Source organism: Bombina bombina, chromosome 3 (assembly GCF_027579735.1).
Source record: "Bombina bombina isolate aBomBom1 chromosome 3, aBomBom1.pri, whole genome shotgun sequence".
NCBI lineage: Eukaryota > Metazoa > Chordata > Amphibia > Anura > Bombinatoridae > Bombina > Bombina bombina.
The window spans coordinates 1,048,539,968-1,048,566,667 of NC_069501.1; the positions used below are offsets into that span (position 1 = coordinate 1,048,539,968).

Here is a 26,700-nt window from a genome sequence, read left to right on the forward strand (position 1 = left end):
GAAAAAACAGATTACATAAAGAGGCGCAGCAGGAATCTGAAGACTTCAGTCTACGTGTGATACTTTGGGGCTTTGTTAGGAGTCTAAAAATCAGAATCATGTTTTTAAAAATAAGCAAAAATATACAGATGGGCTATATAAATGGATCATCTACAAAACAGTTATGCAAAGAAAAATCTAGTGTATAATGTCCCTATGATAAAAAATGTCTGCATAGATCACAAATCCTTTAGATAAGTGTATCTAATTATCTTGTCGATTCTGTTTAGTGTCTGTATTTCGGCTCCCGATATGCCTTTTTGGAACATTATAATTACCACAATGCAAGCGATAACATTTCCATATTGGAAAAAATAGGATCAGTTATCAGAAAAGTCACCCCCCAAACAATGCATGGGCAGCAGCAAACCCAAGCTACTTGACCACACGTTATTGGGTAAACAAAAACTAAATAGACGCATCGACAACAACAGCCAAAGGCTACACCCACAGGTTGAACAATTACTATAATAATAATAAATTGTGGGAAAATGGAGATTAGATAGCGAGTGAGTTATAAAGCTTGGCTGTGTTTGGCTCACTAAGATTGTGATTCACTAAGATCATGTAATCATAAAAAAAGAGGCAATCCCATTTTTTTTTTTTTATTAAAGAAGATTTTTAGATTGATTGCAATTGACCAGCTTTAATAAGCTTTTCTAAAGAATTGAAATTGACCTCTAAATGTTTAGCAAAATTTTTATAATTTTACAGTTCAGGGTCAAACCTCTTTAAAAGCCTCATACCACGTCTTCTATAATGAGATCTGATAAGAACATACAGGGAGTGCAGAATTATTAGGCAAATGAGTATTTTGACCACACCATCCTCTTATGCATGTTGTCTTACTCCAAGCTGTATAGGCTCGAAAGCCTACTACCAATTAAGCATATTAGGTGATGTGCATCTCTGTAATGAGAAGGGGTGTGGTCTAATGACATCAACACCCTATATCAGGTGTGCATAATTATTAGGCAACTTCCTTTCCTTTGGCAAAATGGGTCAAAAGAAGGACTTGACAGGCTCAGAAAAGTCAAAAATAGCGAGATATCTTGCAGAGGGATGCAGCACTCTTAAAATTGCAAAGCTTCTGAAGCGTGATCATCGAACAATCAAGCGTTTCATTCAAAATAGTCAACAGGGTCGCAAGAAGCGTGTGGAAAAACCAAGGCGCAAAATAACTGCCCATGAACTGAGAAAAGTCAAGCGTGCAGCTGCCAAGATGCCACTTGCCACCAGTTTGGCCATATTTCAGAGCTGCAACATCAATGGAGTGCCCAAAAGCACAAGGTGTGCAATACTCAGAGACATGGCCAAGGTAAGAAAGGCTGAAAGACGACCACCACTGAACAAGACACACAAGCTGACACATCAAGACTGGGCCAAGAAATATCTCAAGACTGATTTTTCTAAGGTTTTATGGACTGATGAAATAAGAGTGAGTCTTGATGGGCCAGATGGATGGGCCCGTGGCTGGATTGGTAAAGGGCAGAGAGCTCCAGTCCGACTCAGACGCCAGCAAGGTGGAGGTGGAGTACTGGTTTGGGCTGGTATCATCAAAGATGAGCTTGTGGGGCCTTTTCGGGTTGAGGATGGAGTCAAGCTCAACTCCCAGTCCTACTGCCAGTTTCTGGAAGACACCTTCTTCAAGCAGTGGTACAGGAAGAAGTCTGCATCCTTCAAGAAAAACATGATTTTCATGCAGGAAAATGCTCCATCACACGCGTCCAAGTACTCCACAGCATGGCTGGCAAGAAAGGGTATAAAAGAAGAAAATCTAATGACATGGCCTCCTTGTTCACCTGATCTGAACCCCATTGAGAACCTGTGGTCCATCATCAAATGTGAGATTTACAAGGAGGGAAAACAGTACACCTCTCTGAACAGTGTCTGGGAGGCTGTGGTTGCTGCTGCACGCAATGTTGATGGTGAACAGATCAAAACACTGACAGAATCCATGGATGGCAGGCTTTTGAGTGTCCTTGCAAAGAAATGTGGCTATATTTGTCACTAATTTGTTTTTGTTTTGTTTTTGAATGTCAGAAATGTATATTTGTGAATGTTGAGATGTTATATTGGTTTCACTGGTAAAAATAAATAATTGAAATGGGTATATATTTGTTTTTTGTTAAGTTGCCTAATAATTATGCACAGTAATAGTCACCTGCACACACAGATATCCCCCTAAAATAGCTAAAACTAAAAACAAACTAAAAACTACTTCCAAAAATATTCAGCTTTGATATTAATGAGTTTTTTGGGTTCATTGAGAACATGGTTGTTATTCAATAATAAAATTAATCCTCAAAAATACAACTTGCCTAATAATTCTGCACTCCCTGTATATATATATATATATATATATATATATATATATATATATATATATATACACATGCTACTATAGGGATCAAACAATGACTGTGTAGAATTTAACATGGTTAGGTTTATGAAGTCGGAAGTGTGCACTTCCAATTTTCACAGGATTTAGAAAACTCACAATTGTTTTGGAATTAAATTACAGAATATGATGGAAAGATTAGTAATAAAAGTATATTGCAAACATGTTTGACTTTATGTATAATTTAAGATTTTGGGGCCGATTTAACATGCTGCGAATGCAGCAGTTTCAGCGCGATCCGTCTTAAGACCGCTGCTCCATAAAGGGATACTAAACCCAAATTTTATCTTCCATGATTTAGATAAAGGATGCAATTTTAAGCAACTTTCTAATTTACTCCTATTTCAATTTCAATTTTCTTCTTAAACGAGAAGAGTCCACAGCTGTATTCATTACTTTTTGGAATTCTGAACCTGGCCACCAGGAGGAGGCAAAGACACCCCAGCCAAAGGCTTAAATACCTCCCCCACTTCCCTCATCCCCCAGTCATTCTTTGCCTTTCGTCACAGGAGGTTGGCAGAGAAGTGTCAGAAGATTGAAGATAGTCTCTCATGGAGGGTAGTACTCTTCAAAATGAGACTGTAGTTTTAAGTAATCCTGTCAGTCTCTCAGTGAGAGCATGGATGAGCGAGGAGATGCAGGGAGAGTATTTCTGCGAAACCATCCCGACTCATGTTAACAGCTCCTAGGCAATCAGCATTGACGAGTTTTGCTGCCTGCCTGTATTCACTCAAGTCCATGCGAGGCTACTATCTATCACACTTGAAGGGCTGTGTTCCTGTACCACAGCGTAGATTCCGGTAAGATCGTTTCATTTTATTTCAATATGTGAATGTAATGTTAACGAAGAAGTCAGGGTCCCTGTGGGGACTCCTTTATCTTATGGAATCAAGGGTTAATATCTCCTGAGGGGGGTTGTTGAACAGGGGGGATTTTAATCATGTTTGTTATGTGATTCTGTCTGCTAATGTGTAGTGATGCTCGGGCTCGTGGCTATTCAGAACATAAATGCCTTATTCATCAGACTGCACAGTCCTATAGAATGGTGCGTCTTTTTTTTGGTTTACATGGTGTACCTCATGACCGGGTGTGGTCACGTTGCATTTTCCATTTCCTTACCCTGATTGAGTGGCGACGGTGAGAGTCTGCTCATTAGTTGGCTGAGTCTCAGGAGGTGTAAGGTGCCGTTTAGTGTTTGTCCATAATTGCAATCTGCAATTTATGGAGGATTCTGATTTTTTGGAGACGGATATCTCCTATACAGAGTATACGTCTTGCGAAGAGTATGAAATGGCCCGGGTTATCCATGCCCATCAGTTATGTTCCAATTGACATTCTAGAGTACTCTCTTCCCCATAATCAGGGAACTTAGAGTGCATTGAGCCATTCGCTCCTGAGGATTCCATGTCCTGTGAGGCGCGTGCCACAGAACCTTCTTTTGCTACGCAAGCAGGTGTTCTTCTTTTGCTACGCAAGCAGGTGTCCCTAGGGCTGTTAATCCTTCTCCGGAGGGCGGCTTGTTTCTTCCAGAGGTTACAGCATGGCTCTGCATGGCCATATCTATGGCGCTGGCACATTTATATCTTCCAAGAGAGGTATTTTTAAGATACTGTCCGTGTTCTGTTAACCAGGGTTCCTTGGGCATGGGATCGCCTGAGTCAGTTCGGCCTTCTGGGGAAGCGATGGCCTCTGACGCTTCACCCTCAGGGCCAGGGTCGTCTATCGATCTGGCGGGGGATTATTTTGCCTTCCGTTATAGACTGACACGTCTTTGTGTACTACTAAGGCATGTTATGGCGCTGCTGGAGGATCCCAGTCCTAATGTGCGGAGGGATCCTCGGTCTTCTGGGCTGGACGACAAACTGGATTAGATGTATGGGGATGAAGCCAATCTCCTTGACGTCTCTGTTTTTTCTTTTCTTTTAAGTATCTGTTCCAGTTCTGACCTTGGGAGAATGGGGCCTCTGATCGGCTGGTCCTGTTAGTGTGCCCATTCTCCTTGGGCTTTTACCCAAGGGTGCTGCCTTCATTTTATTTGATCTGGTTAGAATGTGTTTGATTTGTTTTAAGAAGCTCTTGTCTGTTATAGTTTTCCATTTGGGAACTTTTCTTCTCTGGAACTGATACTTGTGATTTTGTGGATGCATGGGCACTTCCTCTGAAGTTGCGCATTACTATATGCAAAGATAGTTATATTTATGGTTTATGTTATCGATCCCTTCGGGGGCTTCAATTTTTCTTGAACCTTGGACAGTTCCGGAGTGTTCTTGTACCAGGCAGGTACTGGTCGGGCACTAGCTGATGTTCCTTAAGGTTCATGTCACCCACGTGGTGCCGGTGTGCTGGTTATCCTGTCGGGTGCTGAGTAGTTCACTTCGGTGAAGTGTTCGTTTTTCTTGTTGCCTTTTGGTCCTCTATACCGTTCCTAATGTTGAGGGGGTTCTGGGTTCGGATCCTGCTAAGGCTTCATCGTGGGTTCGGGAGGTCCTTTGGCCTCGGAACCGAAGTTCTCCATTCCCAAATGGTTTGGATGACCTCAGGACATTTGGGGTACCAGTTTGGATGGCGAATTTTGTTTTCACTCTTGGTATCTTCTGGATGTCTGTTCTTATGGCCTAGTCGCAGGTACCTCTCGAGGTTGCTGGGGCTGCTTTTTTCCCTTCTTGGGTGGTCTGGTCATATGCATCTGGAAGTCCGGCTATGTCCTTCTTACTTTCCTTTTCAGTATCTCTCACACTCTTATAATTTGGAGCACAGGGGTTTGGGTTATTCCCTTTTTCCCCCACCAATCACCCCTGATCAGATTGTCTGCCAGGAGTTGTGGGGCATCTATCGTTATTCCTTGTGCGGTACAGGGATTTCCGGAAGGCTGATCCTGTATGGATCTTTGACGGAGCCCTGTTCCTTGTAAGCTCTGTGGTCTCTGGACTTTGGGGTGTTACCCTTCGAACATCTAGGAGATCTAGCTCTCTGGGCTTGCCAGAGGAATCCTGGGTTTGGATCCACCTCCGGGTGCTGGTTGTCATCTTCTTAGGCCTGTCAAGATGTCTCTTTGGTCTGAGTGTCCGATGTCCAAGGACATGGGCATGTGGGATGCACTACCTAGGGTGCACTCCTCCATATGAGGCAACTCGTTGGTTCCTCAGGGGGTCAGAACATACGGCCGGTCCTGTTTTTCTGGGGGTCTGGCTTGTGGCCATGTCTCTTGTCTGAGATTTCGGGTTCCGGATTTCTGGTTTCGGGACTGGGTTCATTTCAACCCTTAGGTTTTGGAACTTCCACTTGTCCCTTTAGGGGGATTGGTTTTGTCTCTCATGGGAGATTTGGTAACTGCCTGAAGTTAAGTTTTGCTGTCTCTCTGGAGGGATCTTACAGTGACGTCAGGGGCAGCTATTGCAGCTTTGAGGTGGGCTTGTGGTTGTTTGTCTCAACTGAGATGTCGGTAATGGCCGAAGGGTTCTTCACTTTTGGTATTGTTTTTACCATTTTGCTACTACCTTTTGCTATGCCTATGGCTGGGGAAGTGGTTTCCCTTGCATTTCCTCTCCCTTGGGGAAATTTTGGTTACAGTATCCATTGAGGCCCTGAGAGTCCTTATCTTCTTGTTCTGAGGGGTTATTCCCTTCCTTGTTTGTAAGATGTCATGGGGGCAGGGCCGGTACTTGTGTAAGGCATCTAGGCAGTTCCCTTGGAGTGCCCCCAGCAGGGGGGGCACTGGATCTGCCTGGCTGCCGGCATTGGCAATTTCAATTAAGCAGCGTGACTGAGTGAAAAATTATTTATGTGCTTTCAATTCTGCGCAGGCGCCCCCTGGCTGAGCTGAGCCTGCTGAAACTATGCTATGGAATGTAGGCAGAATGGCAGGGGTGTGCGTTTGTGAAGCTCACTTGCACGCAGCGTAACACTGAGAGACTGTGTGTGCACAGACAGTCATTTAGTGCCGTGGAGTCTGAGAGGGAAACGTGCGATGAACCGCGGATGTTGGCGCCTCATGACTGACACTGTTCACTGCAGTGAAAATTATTTTGAGGCTCAGCCAGTGCCACGTGAGTTATGCCCACCCAGACGGCCAGACCGGCACTACAGGAGTGAGAGGTAGGATGGCGGACAGCTAATCCGCACACTTCCTGTGCCATCTCACATCGATTTGTTCAGAGGGTAGATCTAGGGAAAAAACACATTACACAGCATAATTGAGTTACAAAAAAATAAATAAAAAAGATATATAACAATTTTGTAGTTCTGGTTGTTTTGATTTTTGCATAGGGTAACCCCATATTCAATACTAAGCTCTCTTTTTGTATTGGCTGCTGAATGGTTAATAGTGTAAGTCTTATTTATATTCTGACTGCCAAAATGAACAGAAACAGCTAGCTGGCAACAGTAAGTTTTAACCCAGTCTAAACCTAAACTCTTACACCACAGGGCCAGTATTTTCACTGCAAGCAGGTAGTAACGTGAAGCCACCCCAGCTGCAAGGTGTATGTTTTTTTTAACCTCTTCAATGTACACAATAAATCATATGACATGATTGACTAGAAACATTCTAGCCATATCTGGAAGCCAAGGGGTTAAGAAATGTTCCATTGCCTTATACTTAAATACACCATTGTTTAATAAAGATGGCTAGCCATAAAAATACAAAATGGAATGTTGCTTGCATCAAGTAGAGACAACATAAAATACAGTGCAGCCCAATCATTATGTGTGAGTTAGTGTGGGAGGCCCAAAAATACAACACTGTGATGAGCACACCGCAAAGTAGAAAAAGAATGTTTACAACTGAGCACAGTTAGACACTGAATAGAGGTTAGTTAAATACACCTTATTATTAAAGGGTTGTCTCATTTCAAAAATTACATGCTCTAAATTTGTTAGAAAGCTGGCGTTGATAATGCAGGTTAAATACATAGGTAAATCCCTGCAGCAGTACCACTGTTCGATTTGCTGTGCAGGAGAAATAAAAAACAGAGGGGCGCCTCATTTGTGGTATAGTCTGATTGAAGACATAAGAAAAAGCAACAGAATAGCCAAATGAGTACTCACATACTCCACGAGCACACTCATGTGCTGGTAGGGGCAGGCTGTAGATTTAGATGGGTTTGACAGCTCACCCGTTCAAGGATACTTCCAATACTGTAGTTCTGCAACAGGTGTAAAACAAACGAGCACTATATGTGCAGACCATTAAGGATGATACATATAAATGTGCTTTATAGTATAAAGTGGGTACTCACATACTCCCAAAGCACACCAATGTGCTGGTAGATACAGGCTGCAGATTCAGGCAGGTGTGGCAGCTCACCCAAACAAACGATCTTTTGGTTTTGATGCAGTGAAAACAAAGGCAGGTTTAATGCTTCTCAGTAGCTGTGCACTTAGTAGTGATTGCAGGCAGATGGTAGGAAATGAGATCCACTCCAAAAGTAAAAATTTGCAAATATTTATTAAAAACAAAAATTTAAAAACAACACCAGGGTTGTTATACAAAGTGGATTACAGGGTCACCCAGTTGGCCCCAATGATTGCAACGCATTTCTCGGTTGGCAAACCGTTTCATCAGGCATATCATAATCATTCCTACCTCTGCCTTTTATACCCTACAAACAAACAATTGTGTCCATTCTAAGGGGTGTGTTCCTAATTTATTCTCACCTGTGTGAGCTATCAGGTGTCTCTGAGGCTAATTGGTTGTTCACTAGAAAAAATATACTTTGCAACTAAAAAATTGACTTTGCAAAATTAAAAATTGAAATATTCACCCTTTTGTGTATACCAAGTTGTGCATTCATGTGTTACATGTAGAAGAAAAGAAAGAAAGAAAAAATGTGTAGTAAAATAATAAATATATTCCAGTTATGTTACCAATCAATAATATGGCAATCCCTTTTCTGCTAATGCAAACAGAAAAATTGCAAAGGGCAGCTGCATAAAAGGCTGCTGTCTATGTGTGTTTTTTTGGCATTTTTATTTCAATAACAAACTGAATATAAACTTCTTAGTATGTTATAATATTCACCCTTTTGTGTATACCAAGTTGTGCATTCATGTGTTACATGTAGAAGAAAAGAAAGAAAGAAAAAATGTGTAGTAAAATAATAAACATATTCCAGTTATGTTACCAATCAATAATATGGCAGTCCCTTTTCTGCTAATGTACACAGAAAAATCGCAAAATTCTACTGTTGGATTTGCTATACAGCACTACCACTGTTTGATTTGCTATGCAGGACTACCACTATCTGATTTGTTATGCAGCATTACTACTGTTAGTAGTAGTGTGGCATAGCAAATCAAACATTAGAAGTGCCGCATAGCAAATTAGTTTGATTTGCTATGCAGCACTACCACTGTTTGATTTGAATTTAGCCACCAATCAGCAAGCGCTACTCAGGTGCTGAACCAAAAATGGGCCGGCTCCTAAGCTTACATTCCTGCTTTTCAAATACAGATACCAAGAGAACAAAGAAAATTGATAATAGGAGTTAATTAGAAAGTTGCTTAAAATGACATGCTCTATCTGAATCATGATATAAAAATGTGGGTTTCATATCCCTTTAACTAGCAATGGGATGGGATGTAATTGGGGGGGGTGGCGGCAAAATATTTCCTCGCCTGTGTGGCCAAAAATTCTAGCACCGGCTCTGCATGGGGGCTGGATTCTGGTTCTAGGATGCTGTAATTCAGTGCCCTATCTCCCTTTTTGGGGAGTGTCCCTTTTTAAGGAAGGGAGCTGTGTAATGGTTCTGGTACCCAAACACATAGTATTTCTGTCATGGCTCATGGTAGCATGCCAGATTTAAGTAATTGGTCAGAGTTGTTCTCTTATGGGTCTCGTTTTCCTCTTAGACCCTTCCTTTCTCCTCCTGAGGTCTGGTTTGGAGATTGTGCATTCTCTGTCTTCGGACGTTGCCAGCCTTTTTTGGGTTTGTTACCTCGGAGTGGGGGTCGGAGATCTGACTGCTCTGTTGAGTCTTGTCCGTGTACTTTCAGTTGATCCTTTTCTCCTACCTTCGGTGGGGGGCTCACTGTGTTTTCATCCCTCCGCTGGTGGCATTTGCTGCTGGTGTTGGATGTTATCTAGGGTCTAGATTTCTTCCTGGATGGGAATTTCTCTGTGGGATAGTGTCCCACGATGGCTTAGGGTCAGCTTGCTGCTTTGAGGCTGGATCTCGCGAGCTCCTGTTCAGCTGTGGCTCTGTATTCTCACAGAGAGCCTCTTTCTCTACAAGGACAGTTAGTCTCTCCCAATCCTTGTCTGCAGGCTACGAATTTTTCTTCAGCCCTGATATGGGTTCCTACCTATTTTTGGCTAGTTTTAGAGGTTGTGTCTGCTAAACTATGGTACAGTGGGGAGCTAGTGGCTTCCTTGGAGCACCATCAATTATATGGTGTTGTGTTGAAGGATCTGAGGGTGGGCCTTTTTCTTCCTCGTGATCGCTCTTTCATAAGTGTGAGTTTACTCTCTGGGGGTAGGGATAGGATCCTTGTCCTACTAGGGAGTTAATTTCCCTGTTCGGTTGTCTTGTAGCAACCTTGGGTTTGCTTTAGTCATATTGAGGTTTTTTCTTACTCTAGTTTAGTGGTCCTTTTGGATCTCTTATTGGGTCCTCCGTTTTCCCCCTCGGTGGTAGGGGGAGGTTCTCTTCTTTCGGGTTGGGGGTAAGTTTTGTCGGATCCAGGATCCTGCGGGGCTTGGCACCTTGGATGCCTTTGTGCTCAATGGTCTTTATGGATTTTGAGTGGTCTCTAGGACGGCCTTGCCGGATGTTAACTGATGGGTAGTTATTTGGTCCTTTCGGTTTTTCACCTTTTTTGTTCTAGCGATACCATTTTTTTTGGCGGGTGTTGGGTAATTTCTGGCTGTGTTGCCCTTTGAAGGGGCCACCTTCTGTACCTGCCTTTTGTTTGCATTCAGTGTCCTCTATAGCTTGGGTATTGTTTTACAAAGTAATGAATGCAGCTGTGGACTCTTCCCGTTTAAGAAGAAAAACTTAAATTATGCTTACCTGATAATTTTCTTTTCTTCTGATGGGAAGAGTCCACAGCTCCCTGCCCACGTTTTATCTATGAGGCGGCCATATTTTAGTTTTTTATTCTTCTGGCACCTTTTTCACCCTGATATTTCTCCTACTGTTCCTTGTTCCCTGGCTGAATGACTGGGGCATGAGGGAAGTGGGGGAGGTATTTAAGCCTTTGGCTGGGGTGTCTTTGCCTCCTCCTGGTGGTGTGGTTCTGAATTCCCAAAAGTAATGCAGCTTGTGCAATGTTAAATGCCGACAGCGTATGCTGTCGGCATTTAGCAATGTCGGGCGGACATGATCCGCTACAGCGGATTATTTCCGTCCGCATCCTAATAAATCGGCCCCTTTATATTACATTTTCGCAACAAGACAAATTTATCCATCGAATAGAGCAGCGGTCGCCAACCAGTGGTCCATGGACCACTGGTGGTCCACGAGAAGATGTTGGTGGTCCTTGACAGCATCAAGCAGGAATTCATCTCCTCTGATGGTGTCACCCCCTTGCTGGACATCAGTGAAAACCGACGGAGGAGGAGTTAAATTACAATCTTCCTACGCACGTTGCGTAGTACTGCACAACTTGCGTAGCTAGATTGTATTTTTAACTCCTCCTGCCCAGCGGGCTGCTCAGAGGGGGATGCTTCCATTCTAAAGCCAGCAAAGGTTGGTATAGTCTTGTCTTGAAATAGGGGAATTAAAGTATATAAAAAAAGAAAATCTTACTTTTTTTTCTCTCTCATATTTCATTTATTTTCTTCCCTTTACCTGTCTCTTTGTAGTAGTTTTTCTAATTCCTTCAGATAAATTTACATCACTGTGTGTCTTCCTTCCCTCCATCTTCTTTTTCTTTAATTAAATATTAATTATTTTTCATTCTAATAATTTTCCTGCGCACAAAGCTATTCCACCTGAATTCCAGTAATTGCCATCCAGCAGATTAGCCATATCCCACCAGTATTATAGTAATTGCCAGTAACATCAGTCATGGTTAGCTCACATCCTTATTGAGAGCTTTCTGATATAAACTTAGCTTATGACTCTAATGTTTATGACTCTAATAAGTAGTTTTGAACAATTCCTAACTGGGGAGGTAACTTGGAAGTCTTGTGGTCCTTTTAAACATAATTCTTTTTCCCCCACTTTCTGCCTCTCTGCTTCCAGCTCAAAAGTTAGCACTCACATAGTTGCCAACATTTCAAAAAAATTTCCAGGGACACTTTGCAGCTATCAATTACCTGCATGAAATATTTAACCACACCCCCTGCCCTAAAGCCCCTCCCACTTTGTCAAACCCCCATAATTAGCATAATTTAGCTCCGCCTATTTTTAATGGTGCAGAATATATATATATATATATATATATATATATATATATATACACAAAATTAAAATATGAAAATAGAAGTAGAATGTACAGAATGGAATTAATGAAATAAATGGCCCATGCATCATACACTACTGCTATCTCATTGTGTTGAAAACATTCCAATTATCCTACTTACATTTTTATGTAAACCATTCAACAGAGATCAGACAATTTTATAGTTAATGGCTCTTTAGAAGCCACTCTACTGCTTATGTTTTTAAATGGATACCACCACCCTGTTTCTGATCTAGCTGATAGGATTTCTGTAGTTTCAATTTCCAGCCTTTACATATTTATCTTCATTCTTTTGCTATCTTTATTTAAAAAGCAGGAATGTAATGCATAGGAGCCGGCCCATTTTTGTTTGAGAACCTGGGTTATGCTTGTTTATTGGTGGCTAAATGTCAGCCACCAATAAGGAAGCGCTATCCATGGTGCTGAACCTAAAATGGGCTGGCTGCTAAGATTTTTTAAAAGGGAAATTGTATGAAAAACAATGCGCTAGATAAGATCTGAGCTACACATAAAAAACAGGCAATCCCTAAGCCTGAAAATGATCGAATGTGCAAAAAGATATAGGTATATATGTGTGCGCCAAATTTGTGTGAGACACAAATGGCAATAGATCTTTTTTTAAAAATGGCTTCTATTTAGTTATCTATTTTAAATCGATAATTTTTCTTATTTATAGAGTAAATGGTCCATAAAGTGCTGATAATATGAAAATCACAATAAATATATAAAAAATATAAAAAAGGACTATTATTGTACTAAAATGTTGAATAATCAATACATTTTATTTGTTTAAAACATCGATTATTAATTCAGAAAAAAATATATAAAATACACAAAAAAATTATACAGAAGCAGTGTAATACTGTTATTTCTCCCTATTGGTACCAATCTAAGAGCTAAATAAATAAATAAATAGTGGTGTTCCTTTTAAAAATGTATAAGTGATTTAGCAGCCTAATAATATTCTAAGAGACTAACTAAAAGTAATCTAAAATAAAATTTTCTAAAAACCTTAAAAAAGTAACTTTGAAAAAGTAACTTTGAATAATTTCTCCTGAGAAATGTTAGCAGTTAATATGCTTACAATCTGACTTAAGCATATATCCAGATCATATATCCAGATCTCCTTTTTGTTTAAATAGGATTGTCCTGTCTTATTTCAAAGTCTGTGTAGGTAGTATGGACAATAGGTCAGCATATGATGATAGTAGAAGAGGGTTATTACTCCAAACCCCAGTGTCCGTATGAAAGATCTTTAGCAAAAATAGCCTTTCAATCTAATCCTTTAAGAGTCGTACCTTTGTTCAAAAGCAGAGAGAAAGTACCTCTTTAAACACCGCTGCCAATGCTCGTCAGTTTAGGGGTAGCGCCAAAACCACAAAGTTCCGTGTCGGACCTTGAACACGCCCACAAGTGCGGGAAGTGACGTTGGCAAATCGTATCCCTGTTTGAAATCTGACTATCCGTGGCAGCGTCTTAGCAACGTCCTCAGCAGTGTCCTCGGCAATATCCTCAGTGTATCATCCGTGTATTGGTAACGCGTTTCAGCTCCTTGGAGCCTTTGTCAAACCATACCGGATGATACTGATGGGGTCTTTTTATACAAAAATGTCCATAATGATTTCGGTTATCAATTGATACATTTATGCAAATTTAATATAAGTATCAATTGCTTTTTGATTCTATACAATGTTAAAAACTTTATTGCACTTTAGTGGTGTGTTTCAATGGTTAAAAATTCCTAGTTACGATGTTCAAAGGCTTATAGAACTTAAAAAGTTTTAAAATGATAAAAGTACATAGTTTTAAATGAATTAATAATTGATTCTCATAAGAGAAAAATTTATGTATAAGTAGTGAAAGGCATATTATCAGTTCATAATGGACATATAGAAAAAGGTGTCCTAATCAAAAATGTTTCATACAGACTGTTTAGTATAAAAGGGTTATAAAGGAATTAGCTGCTAAGATTTACATTCCTGCTTTTTAAATAAAGATAGCAAAAGAACGTAGAAAAATTGACAATAGGAGTAAATTAGAAAGTTGCTTAAAATGTCATGCTCTATCTGAAACATGAAAGAAAACATGTGGGTTTAGTGTCCCTTTAAAATAAAGGTTATATCTTTGGCACCCTATGAGGTACTCCTGATGAGCCCCAGGGGAAAATGATGATCAGCTCCATTATGGAAAATTGTGTTTGTTACCAAACAAATGCAATAGAGGCAAATACTTAAGAAAGGAGGTTGATAAATACTGCTTAATTTCCTTACAAATATTCTTACACAATCTATTACCAGTGCGTAAATTAACCTTATTAGTAATTCTCAGTCAAATCATTCAAGTGGAACTCATCACCAATAACCTTTACTGCATAAAAAAAATTGACAGAGGAGAAATTTGCTAAATTATAAAGAATATAACATAAAATATACAACTCTGTAGTTCAATGTCTAATCATACATGGCTAGGGAGACAATGACAAATACGCCCCAATAAATAACAGCTTATCTTGAGCAAAGCACTCAACCCATATTAGAACTTTACAAGTTAGTAATTACAATGGGCATTCTGTGTCAAAGTTTTAAAAGTGATCTAATCAGCTGTGGGTGTTCCACTTTTCTAGCTTTGACTCAGACATGATCTTTGTAAATCAATAAAAATAAGTATGTAGCTTTGAATATATCTGCACTAGTGGAAGTGGAAAGTAGAGTGTCCCTAGCATGAGAATACTTTCAGGGCCGGTGCAAGGATTTTTGTGTACACAGGCGAAGGTGCATTTTGACGCCCTCCATTAAAGGGACAGTCTACACAAAAATTGTTATCTTTTAAAAAGACAGATAACGCCTTTACTACCCATTCCCCAGCTTTGCACAACAACCTACATTGTTAGATTAATATACTTTATAACATTTAAACCTCTACATTTCTGTCTGTTTCAAAGGCTCTATAGAGACAGCCACTTAATCACATGCTTTGGTATTTGCTTTTCACAACGTGAGACTGATAGTTCATGTGGGCCATATAGATAATGTTTTCACGCCTGAGAAGTTTATGTGGGCCATATAGATAATGTTTTCACACAGTACTAAATGCAACTCAATAGATAATAAATAGTCACAGTCATGTGATCAGGGGGCTGTTAGAAGATACTTAGATACAAGGTAATCACAGAGGTAAAAAGTGTATTAATAGGACAGTGTACACCAGAATTTGTATTGTTTTAAAAGATAGATAATTCATTTATTACCAATTCCCTAGTTTTGCATAACCAACACAGTTATATTAAAGGGACAGTAAAGTCAAAATAAATCTTTCATGATTTAAATAGGGCATGTCATTTTAAACAACTTTCCAATTTACTTGTATTGCCAATTTTGCTTTGTTCTCTTGGTATTCTTAGTTGAAATCTAAATCATGTGCTAATTTCTTAGACCTTGAAGACTGCCTTTAATCGGAAAGCATTTTGACAGGTTTTCACCACTAGAGAGTGTTAGTTCATGTGTTTCATATAGATAACATTGAGCTCCGGCACGTGAAGCTCCTAAGAGCAAGCGCTGATTGGCTAAAAATGCAAGTCTGTCAAAAGAACTGAAATAAGGGGGCAGTTTGCAGAGGCTTAGATACAAGGTAATCACAGAGGTAAAAAGTATATTATTATAACTGTGTTGGTTATGCAAAATTGGGGAATGGGTAATAAGTGGATTATCTACCTTTTTAAACAACATAAATTCTGGTGCTTATTGTCCCTTTAATACACGTTTTTCCTCTGTAAATACCTTGTATCTAAGCCACAGGAAACTGCCCCCTTATTTCAGTTCTTTTGACAGAAATCCATTTTAGCCAATCAGAGCTGACTGCCTGGAACGCCCCGTGCGTAAGCACAGTGTTATCTATATGACACATGAACTAACACCCTAGTGGTGAAACACTATCAAAATGCCCTGCGAGAAGAGGTGGTCATAATAAGCAAAGCTATAACATGAATATTTATAGCACGGTGTGTTATAAAGAGACAACTGATTATATGTAGCATTTGTTTCTATATACAGTCATACTACAGGGAGAATTCTAGAGCAGCTAATGAGTTATAGCACCAGCAGACTGGTTATATACACCCTGTACAAACAGCTGGCACTCTGGCTATACACATTTTCCTGCCCTCTGCTGCAGGAAGTGCCAACATTTTGCAGAGTGTGGGATTTTTAGTTGTGTGATGCGAGGTTCAAGTGGGCCATATGTTAAGCAGGGGGGCACATAGGGGCCAGACACTGTGGAGGTGGGCATATGGGAACAAGATATTATGCAGGGGGAACATTGGGTCCAGACATTGTGCAGGGGGGACATATGGGGATATTAGGAAGGTGGCACATAATGGGGGCCAGCAATTATGCAAGGGGAACATAGGGGACAAACATTTTGCAAGGGGCATATTAGGGACCAGATATTATGCAGGGGGGCATATATTATGTAGAGGGGCACATGGGGGCATATATTTATGCAGGGTTAGCACTAAGGGTCAAAATATTATGAAGGGGGGATGGGGGCTATATATTATATGCTGGGTGACACATGGGGGCTATATATTATGTAGGGGGGGACATAGAATGCCTATCTCAATGCTATTAGCAAATAATATGCCACTCAGCTGTTATTTTATTTGTTATATCTGCTGGTAGAGATATTTTTCAGTAAGCTTCTTAATTTTTGAATTACCCTGGCTATAGCAAATGATCTGCCACTGTTATATACAGTTTATTTGTTATGATCTAATCTGTTGGTTCTGTAAGTACAGATATTTTGTAGTAAAGCTTCAGAAGGGTACTGCATCTCTGTACTTACAGAACCAACAGAGATGATAACAAATAAACTCTGTAACAGTGGCAGATCATTTGCTAATATCAGCCAGGGTAATTCAAAAATTAAGAAGCTTAACTTTACTGAAAAATATCTCTACCAGCAGATATAACAATAAACTGCATATAACATCAGTGGCAGATCATTTCCTAAAAAATATCAGCCAGGGTAATTTAAAAATTAAGAAGCTTTTACTATTTTTTAATTACCCCTCAGATTTGCGAATCTACCTGCTGCCTGGTTGTTACAGTTACTTTATAATAATTATTAGTCATTTTATTACCAGCATGATTTTTTCCTAGCATAACAGACGTGCCTGACAAATAAAACTTACTTAAATAAGTCACAAATGTATATTTTTTTTAAAATAATTGATTCATTCTGATTTCATTGTACTTTAGCAGCCTAGCCAGAGTGCCTAAAACTTTTTATTGCAGCCTCAGAGAGCAGGTTCATAAATATGCGCAGGCAGGCAGCCAGACTCTCACCTCTCACAGTCTCAACTCACTCTCGTCTGGTGCAGCGCCTCAAGTCAGAGGATTACGGGGCCCGGTGTGCGACAGCGACAGCGAGTGACACTCTCAGCTGCTCACCTTCACACTTCTCAGAGTGCTAGTGAGCGGCAACGCGGGGTCACGTGAGATGCCCCTGATGACATCACGCCTGCTCAGACATCGCTGATTCGCTGCTGCTGACTGAATTACAAATTCAAAGGAGGGGAGGGCGGGCCTCAGAGTGTCACGAAGGGGACGCGCTACTGTTAGCTCAAAAAAGCACTGCAGCCTGCTACTCTTGCCGGGACAGTCCGGGACATTTAAATGGCCGGGACCCGGTACCAAATTCCGGGACTGTCCCGGCAAAAACGGGACAGTTGGCAAGTATGCACTCACCCTTCATCTGTCATTTTGAAGTATTCTCTCATTTCTGTCATTCAGTTAATTCCAAAAAAATAATTCTTAAAAATGTGTAAATATATACATAATGTAAAGTTAGCTATGTATATATATATATACACACGCACACACACTCACACTCACACAGGTTTGTACCTTTTAAAAAAAAATCATGTTCGTGGTCCACGGGTTTCAAAATTGTGAGTTTAGTGGTCCCTGAGGTCCGAAAGGTTGGCGACCCCTGGAATAGAGGATACATGTAGACATCTAGTGTATGAAATTACCACCCCCATCTCTAGCAAAGCCTCATTATCTACACACACATAGTCTTCCCAGACTAGCAGACCCCACAGTAACTGTAATGTTCTCACTGTACAGGGCTGAGTTATATAGTGGTTCCATTTAAATACAAAACATTCATAATACCACACACACACACACACATATATATATATATATATATATATATATATATATATATATATATATATATAAATATATATATATACACACATACATACATGCTTCCAAGCTGTTTCTATGCGTAGATATTATGTACAGGGTATTGAATCTTCTGAAAATCATGTGTACAAAAAACACAATGTACGTAAGATTAAACTAAGAAAAGTAAAAAAAAAAAAAAATTTAAAAAAAATCCCCTTTATATTGCAGAGATAATATTGCAAATTGCTCTCTTTCATTGATGGGTTAAGCACAGAAAGAACTATTGTAGGCTCCTCCTCCAGAACATTAGAGAGTTGTGACTGGCTCTACCTCAGTGCTCTCTCCTCCTCGTTCACGGGTCTTTAGCAAAAGGAACCTCCTCAGGTAACCCTTTACTTTCCAGTTCCCTGCAGGGATACTCTAGCTTACTGTACCTTGTAAGATCATGCTACTACCTGGATGCATGTAAAGTGACACCATGCAGGAATCGGTTGCTAGATGCATCAGTCATATGGCTTACAGGGCTTGCAGTTATGTAACTACAATAGGAGTATAAGGCACGACATGATATCAGGGAATGCTTTGCTATGTGACACTGTACAAAGGGTTTCTTCCTTCTAGCACTTAATATGTTAGTGACATCTTATCAGGAATGTTCGGACTCAGTGTCCTATAGAATGTATTTGTGCAGTTAGAGTTAATATGGTTCGGCGCTTTGATCCTTCATTTGACTTCATTTGAGTTAAAAGGGGATCAGCTGTATTGTACTAAATATGTGTTAATGAGCTTCTACAATTTGACAGTGTTTGAACTGTAAAAAACAATGTCTAAATGAATATAATGAGTATAAAGACATGAATTAAAAATGTCTAGAAAGGGTTAATTGTAACAATATATGGTGTGGTTATAATGTAACACATGCAGCCTGTTAGTAAAATAGTTAATAAAGTTATGAGGTTCTGCACCTTGAACTGTATGAAGGTTAAAATGTGAAGTCTGCAGCCTGGCTGTGAAACAGTTAACACAGATCTGCTTAGTGTCATTTGTAAAAGGTTAATAAGTGGAAGCAGATCATTTCACAGAGAATTAGTTAATAGGAGTCTGCACTGTGACACAGAATGAAGGATAATATAGACTGTCAGCATCCCAGCAGCAAAGCAGTTAAAGACCCTGAACGTGTTTAGTGAGTCTTGCCAGGGCACACAGTGCAGTGCTCTCTGGCAGTGCAGGGGTGGTTGCTGCTCTCAGGATGCTCTGAGCTTTTGACAAAGCAGCTTGCACAGGCTGTGGGATGCAGGGGAACATCCATGCATGGTAAGGAACGACTGGGGTGTCCTGTCCCCCCTCTGAACTGCTGTTGCATCTCTCTCCTGCTCTGATAACCTCAGCATTCCGCCCCTCATCCTTTCCACTGTTTCCTTCCCTCTCTTCTCCTTCCATCTGTTCTATACGCCTCTCTCTCTCTTCACCTTCTGCTGCTTTCTCACTGCCCCCTCTTCTCCTATTTCCATCTTATTGCTTTTCCCTATTCTTTTTCCTTATTCTACCATCTTCATTGATACAGATCTCTATTGACTTATTTTACATCTTTGCCTTCTCCCTCTGTAACTTTCCTCAGATCTGTTCTCATCTCCTTTTATCACCCCTTTTTCTTAATTTTCAATTGGGTGTTGATAATTATATTATCCCAATGACCTTTGGGAATCATTTTAGACTTGTTTGCTATCTGGGTTTCTTATGTTGCTGTATGCTAAATATCATAAACATTTATGTGAGTAAACTAGCACCATATCTATTGCCTTTGCCATAAAAATGTCAAGGTGTATGACTCAGAAAAAAAGATGTTAGGATAATATGCAATATAGTTTAAACAAAGGCTGACACTTTATTTCATTTTGCAGCCAAAGTGATTTGAGGTTCTCTATCATCTCACCCCTCCCAAGTCTACAAATAAAAATCAGCCAGGAATTAAGCTTCCTGGAAAGATTCAAAACTCTCTTTACAAAAAAGCTACCAGAACAAGAGAATATGAATTGAAGTTGATGTTAAATAAGACCAGAAGCAGATTTTTATAGCTTTTCTTAAAGAGTAGTAGTTACATGGTAGTAGATTCAAGCAGAAATGGAAAATCACATCCGTTGAAGAATAACAGTGGTAGCCTTTTGGTTATAATTAGGATTAACGTGTGTCTTATGGCAAAGCTAGACAGGTCTTCTAGCTCATATTTGTCTCCATAAATTATTTTCTGTCTAGGCTTTTCCTTTTGGAGAACTTTTATAATTATTACCCACAAAAGTAATTGAGAATTTGAGTATTCATCTAACAAAAGAACTGTGTAGGTGAGTATTTGTTTATTCAAGTACCGTCCATAATACATTATAGATTATTATTTATTATAGACTTGCCTGAAATAGAAACTTGCATGCTCAGCCTCGTTTTGTACTGACACCCTATGACACCCTAGTGACACCTGATATATTCATTGACTGTGACTGTTCTAAGAGGAGCCTGGACCATGTCTGAGTAAATTGTGCTCATGCTGAGGGAGAAAACTCAGGTTCAAGTCCCAAACCACATAAGCTTCAAAATAATGCAGCATTTTTAATAAGAATATTAAGGTTGAATTTCTCCCTGGGAATTAGAGAGTTAAATAATTAATATATTAGAGTGTCACAAGGGCAATAAATAGACATGACATCTATTTCTTTTCATTTTCTACCATTCTAATGTAACCATTTGCCTTAACTGGGTTTACTTAAATTCTTACCATCATACTTTTTACTTGGAATATATTACAAACCCTTATGATAGATTTCATTCTTGAGAAAGTTTTACCCTATTCGTGGCTATTTTTGCTTTTCATGCTTACCCTATACATATAAAATATATTTGTTTTTTTTACGCTTTTGGACTCGTATCAATGATTGTTAGATGTTTACCTGCACAGAAGAGGTTAACAGAGCATTATAAATATATTATGATGCAGCAGTATGCTTCATTACTCATTCATTGCTAGGAAAATCTTTCAGAGAAACGCAAGCAGCTGTAACAAACAGTTCCTAAATCTATATTTAGGAGAGGGTGTGCTACAATGAAAGGAAGGCAATACAATGGTAAATGCCGATTGTTAAGATCAGGGATCGTTGGCTTTATTGGAGCCCCAGCGGAGGGTTACAAGGTAGTTTAGCTTTGTGTATTTAGTAGGGGAAGCAGAACACACAGATCAGAAGAAAGAGAACAGAAGGTGGTATATGTTCAACAAGAGCGATCTGTGCTTTTTTTGGAGACCAAGACAGGAATAGCTGAAAGGGAGGGAAAGCTGTGTCTTTCTTAGAGAATAAAGCTAGTGAACAGCAGGGTAGGTCTGATGTAAGGTTGCAGAACTGTGATCCTGAATAGCAGAGAGAACTGCAAAGGCAACATTGTGGTACAGAGACAGAAAAAGTATGTTTTAGGCTTTAATACTGTCATAGCAGGGGGTATTGCAAGGCAGGGGCAAGTTACAATGCACCACACTCTATTATTCCACATTGGGAAATGTCTGTGACACAGGTTAGAATATCTCAACTCTGCTCATGGGAAACAAGTGCTGAGCTTGTGGTTTGTAGAGAGGGAGGCTGGTGCTAATGTTGCTCTCTGAGGTTTAGAGGTTAAGATAGAAGGAGGAATTAGCAATCAAATAATAAGCCAGATTTGAAACTTTTACCCAGATGCAAGCACAATGCATTGCACCTCATTATACTCAGGTAGTGAAAATACCTATCACTGCTTCATATCTTCTTCTCTTTTGCAGAAAATTGCTTTTCTTGCCAAACATGTAAGAAACGCGGCTTTTAAGTAGTTTGTCGGCCCACGTTACAGATCAAATTCTGTCTCATGAAATGACTGGAATATTATAGTGTAAGCTGCACAACACCATAATTAAAGAGCAAATCATTTGTTATAAAACCGAAGAAGTCTGGGGAATGTAGGTTATTGAAAGGGTGAAAAAAAAAATTATTTGTGGGTTTTATGCTTAACAGGGTAACATCTTTTATATACTTTTATAAAGTATTAAAGGGACATAAAAGTGAAAAAAGAAAATGCTCTAATATGTTATATTATTATATAACTATGAGTTTAACCCCGGCAAAGGATTTAAACACATAGTTAAAGGCAGTTCTAAAACAACAATGCACTACTGTGAGCTAGCTCAGCACATCTGGTAAACCAATGACAAGAGACATGAATGTTACCACCAATCACCAGCCAGCTGCTAGAAGTGTATTGCTGCTGCAAAGGATATGTACATATGCTTTTCAACAAAGAATACCAAAGGACAAAGTGCATTTGATAAAATATTAGTGCAAGCTCGTTGGATCACAGGGTAATGTGGTGGGAGTCCCTTCCCGAACATCTTTAGTACTGTGGGTATATGATATTGGTTTCTAGGTGTTAACAAAGCATTAAACCTGTATTTTATGATTCCAAATCGTACCTCTAATATAGCATCTGCCTAATGTGTCCAGTCCAGTCTTTGGTTCTGAAGTCAAGTCAGAGAACCACAGTAGGATTAGATTAATGGCCAGCAATGCTGATCACGGAGGGAACAATCATCCTCAACCTCTAGGATTAAAATCATTAAGTCAGCTGCAGCCTTTCACTAAAATCATTCACTGGTAATGGATTGCTTGGGTTTATTTTGTGCATGGGATAGATATAAATAGCAAGTCTTATAGATGCTTATGATTATTTTTTTTGGTAAAGCTTTTTGTGGCAATGATACATTTCTTTTAAAAATCTTGCTGAGATATAATTTACATTATTGCAGGTTTAATAATGAAATATCTTGCAGTAATGCAGTTCTTGGATATACACAAATATACATACACACACACACATATATATATATATATATATATATATATATATATATATATATATATATATATATATATTTATACACACACACATATATACTGTACATATACAAAAGTCTTAGGCGACTATGTTGTTTTAGCAAAGTTTTAGTGACTATCCATATTAATTAATTTTTTTCTGCTTCATTATTAAGATACAAACAGAAAATACAGGAAACATGTATACAAAATATAAAAAACTACATTTTCTGGACAAAATGGCTTCTTCAGGAAAAAGTCAGTATTTAGTGAGACCTCCCTTGGCACTAAGCACATCTTGAACACTTTTGGGGAGGCTGTCCTGATGTTTTCTGAAGTAATCTTCTGGTATATTATACAAGGCTTCTTTCAGCCCTTCCCAGAGTCCTTCTTTAGATTTATGTTGTCTTTTATTTCTTTCTCTTTCCAGGTGATCCCATACGGCCTCTATAATATTCAGGTCTGTATTCCATGTCCATGAGTGTTTTATCAGCTGTTTTTCTCTCCAAATATGATTTCACTGCATTAGCAGTGAGCTTGGGATCGTTATCATGCTTGAAAATAAAACCATTCCGAATCAGGTGCTTTCCAGAAGGAATGTACTTTTCAGCATTTATGATCCCATCAATTCGGACAAAATCGTCAACACCACTGGCAGAAATGCAGCCCAAAATCAGGGCAGACCCTTCACCATGTTTCACTGATGACCGCAAGCACTAATTCTTCCACCTCTTTCTAACTCTTGTTCTCAGATATTGTTTACAATTGGACCCAAAAATGTCAAACTTGGATTCGACACTTAATAATATTGTTATCCACTGATCTTCATTCCAGTCTTTGGGCAAGATTACAAGTTGCACGGCAAATCTGTTTTTCGCAGTTGTAAAAATTCTGCACGAGTTATGGCTTTTTCACATTTGGGGTAGCACAGGTATTACAAGTTGCAAAATATTTATTTTTCACGCGCGTTATCCCGCGTTATCCAAACAGCCAAATTGCCTGTGGGTTCACGTATTCCCCAATAGAAGTTAATGGAGACGACAAATAGAAAAAAAATCCACTAAAAGCCTAATCTGTTGCGCAAAGCCCATGACATATTCCCCTCCAAAAATGTACATGAAAATGCAAATATTTCATATTGCGAGAATGTTTTCATAACGGAATATGTTCTATTTATTTCTAAATAAATATTTCTCTATATTTGTGATGATTTTTGGGGACAGATATATCTATTTATAGCAAGATATGCATATGTCTAGATATCTCAAGATCTATTTGCGATTATCTCTTTGAAAATCCCTCTGAGATAACTATCTCTATACATATAAATCCATGTTTCTCTATGTATGTGTATGTATGTCAATAAAAATCCCTGCTATTGTTTTTTTTCCTAATACCCGAGATCTCTTATCTTTTAGCCCTTATAACTTATGTGCAATACTTTTTTTTATTTTTTTTTTATTAAACAGTGTTAATATGAGTATAACTGTACTTTGTAATGTATTTTTTAAGTTTTTCATAAAACGCTTATGTTTCAGAAAAATGTTAACTACAGCTCTTCACGCGTGGAAAGGATTGTTGCGTAAAAGGCGATTGATTGCGAAAAGACCATATCACGTGTGGAAAACCCATACCGCATGACTTGTAATCTTGCCCTTTGTTAGTTTTAGCATATTTTAGCCTTTTCACCCTTTTCCCCTTCCCGAAAAAGTGGTTTCTTGGCTAATAGACCATTCCTGATCAAGCTTCTTCGGACTTTAGAATGGTCAAATTCCTGATGAAGCTGCCAGATGCTGAGCCAGGTCCTTGCTGGATTTCTTCTGGTCTATCAAAGAAGAAACTGTAAGAAACCTCTCATCAGATTTTGAACATTTTCTTGGCCTTCTAGACCTTTATTTGTCCTTGACCTATCTTGATGCTTCAAATTTCTTTATAACAGCTGGAATACCACATCCTGAGTATCCAGTTTGTTTGCAGATTTCCCTTTGAGCATGGCCTTGCTGATGCAAAAGTACGATTTTATGCCTATTGAATTCTGTGAACTTTGGCATTCTGAAAGGAATGATGTGATTGAAATTTGGTCTTATTAGCAAGCTTCCAATTAATTAATCTCATACCACATGTGTATGTAATGCTCAAGCATGTCTTGCAAAAACCTGGTGTTAGACCTTTTCCACAGCAGTCATTTTGACATGAAATAGTAGGTGTTAGAAATGACATTAATTAGTGTTCCATTCCATTTAGGTTAATGAGAGCCAGGTTCCTGCTATTGCTTAAGGGGAGGTCACACTAAATACTTGCCACTTTAACCTATAGAAGCATTTGTCTGTTTTTAGTACTGCATACAAATATCCTGTACTTTCTGTTTGTATTCTAATAAAGAAACTGAGAAATAATTATATACGGTCATTATACCATTGCTAAAACTTTTGAATATATATATATATATATATATATATATATATATATATATATATATATATATATATATACACACCTTTTGAGTCCCTCCCACTCAAACACATAGACATACAACATATGCCTTTTAAACATTTTATTTTTAAATATATATATATAGATATTTATATAAATATATATATATATAAGATATATAGTTATTAGCTAGATATGTGCATGTGTCTTGTTATAAATGCATACTCAAAACAAAATTAGGGATATTTGTTTTGTTTTCACAAAACAAATATCCGAATGCACCAGCTAATTTTAAAGAAAACAAATATAGCTGCGCTAATCCTGACCCTCCTTTCCAGAGCCCAGGTTAGCACTAATAGGAGGCTTTTAAACTAAACAGATATACCGAAATACTGTAGCAAACAAATATTCTGAAATATATATATATTTTATCTATATATCAGGGCTCAAAATCTCAGGTCGTAAGCTACTAGCCGGGCCAAAATGTTACTCGCCACTTCTGATCCTACCCACTATCTTCCCACACCCACTACTACACCCCCTCTTTGCATATGTTTAGTCATTGGGAAACACATTATTTATACCTTAACAAATTAAATAATGCTACATACAGTAATAGATTAACATAAATAAGTGCATAGCAGTTAGCAACATGAACTTCTGGGTAAGGTGATTCTGGGTAAGACAACAGCTGGATAGAAATAGGAAGTTGGTGAGAGATTGGAGAAAGAGAGTGCTGACAGTCATGGAAGGTCATAGGAGACCTCGAGATTTTCTTTTAATAATTATCATCTCTTCCTTTTCTCTCTTAACTATCTTTCTCCCCTCCCTCCTCTCTTCAATTTCTCTTTTTACCTTCTTCCTTATCTCTCAGGCCATATCTTCTCTTTACACTCTTTTTCCCCCCTCTCTCATATCTTTTTACTCTTTACTTTTTTCTCCACTCTCTCGTAAAGCTATCTTCTTCTGTACTTTTCCTTTTCCTCTCCAATCTCTCTCTGCCCCTGTTTACCCTCTCAGAAGTAACAGTCTCAGCACTAATTGTGTTCCTACAGCCCTAGAGGAATATTCTAGGATATATAATATTTTTAGCACATAGTCCAAAATGTTTGTTTGTCAATGCTGGAACAGGAGTGTACATTTTGATTCAACATTCACTCACTAACTTTCACTCACCACCATTAAATTTCCACTCACCAATGGCTAGTAAAGAGTGGAAATTTTGAGCCCTGTATATATATATATATATATATATATATATATATATATATATATATATATATATATATATATATATATATATATATATATATATATTAAGGGGCCGATTTATCAAGCTCCGAATGGAGCAGAC

General features: G+C 38.8%; 1 protein-coding gene across 7 annotated transcripts in view; it reads left to right on the forward strand.

The window, feature by feature from the left end:
- Window positions 1-26,700, forward strand: part of ZNF385A (zinc finger protein 385A) — a 496,048-nt gene that overhangs the window by 370,226 nt on the left and 99,122 nt on the right. Inside the window, exon 1 of one of the 7 annotated variants that reach the window (XM_053708276.1) lies at window positions 19,014-19,350. The exons of the other annotated variants lie outside the window; for them this stretch is intronic. Coding sequence (XP_053564251.1) covers window positions 19,348-19,350 — 3 coding nt within the window. The 5' untranslated portion in view covers window positions 19,014-19,347. Of the gene's footprint in view, window positions 1-19,013; window positions 19,351-26,700 lie in introns of those variants that run through there. 7 annotated transcript variants of the gene reach the window in all.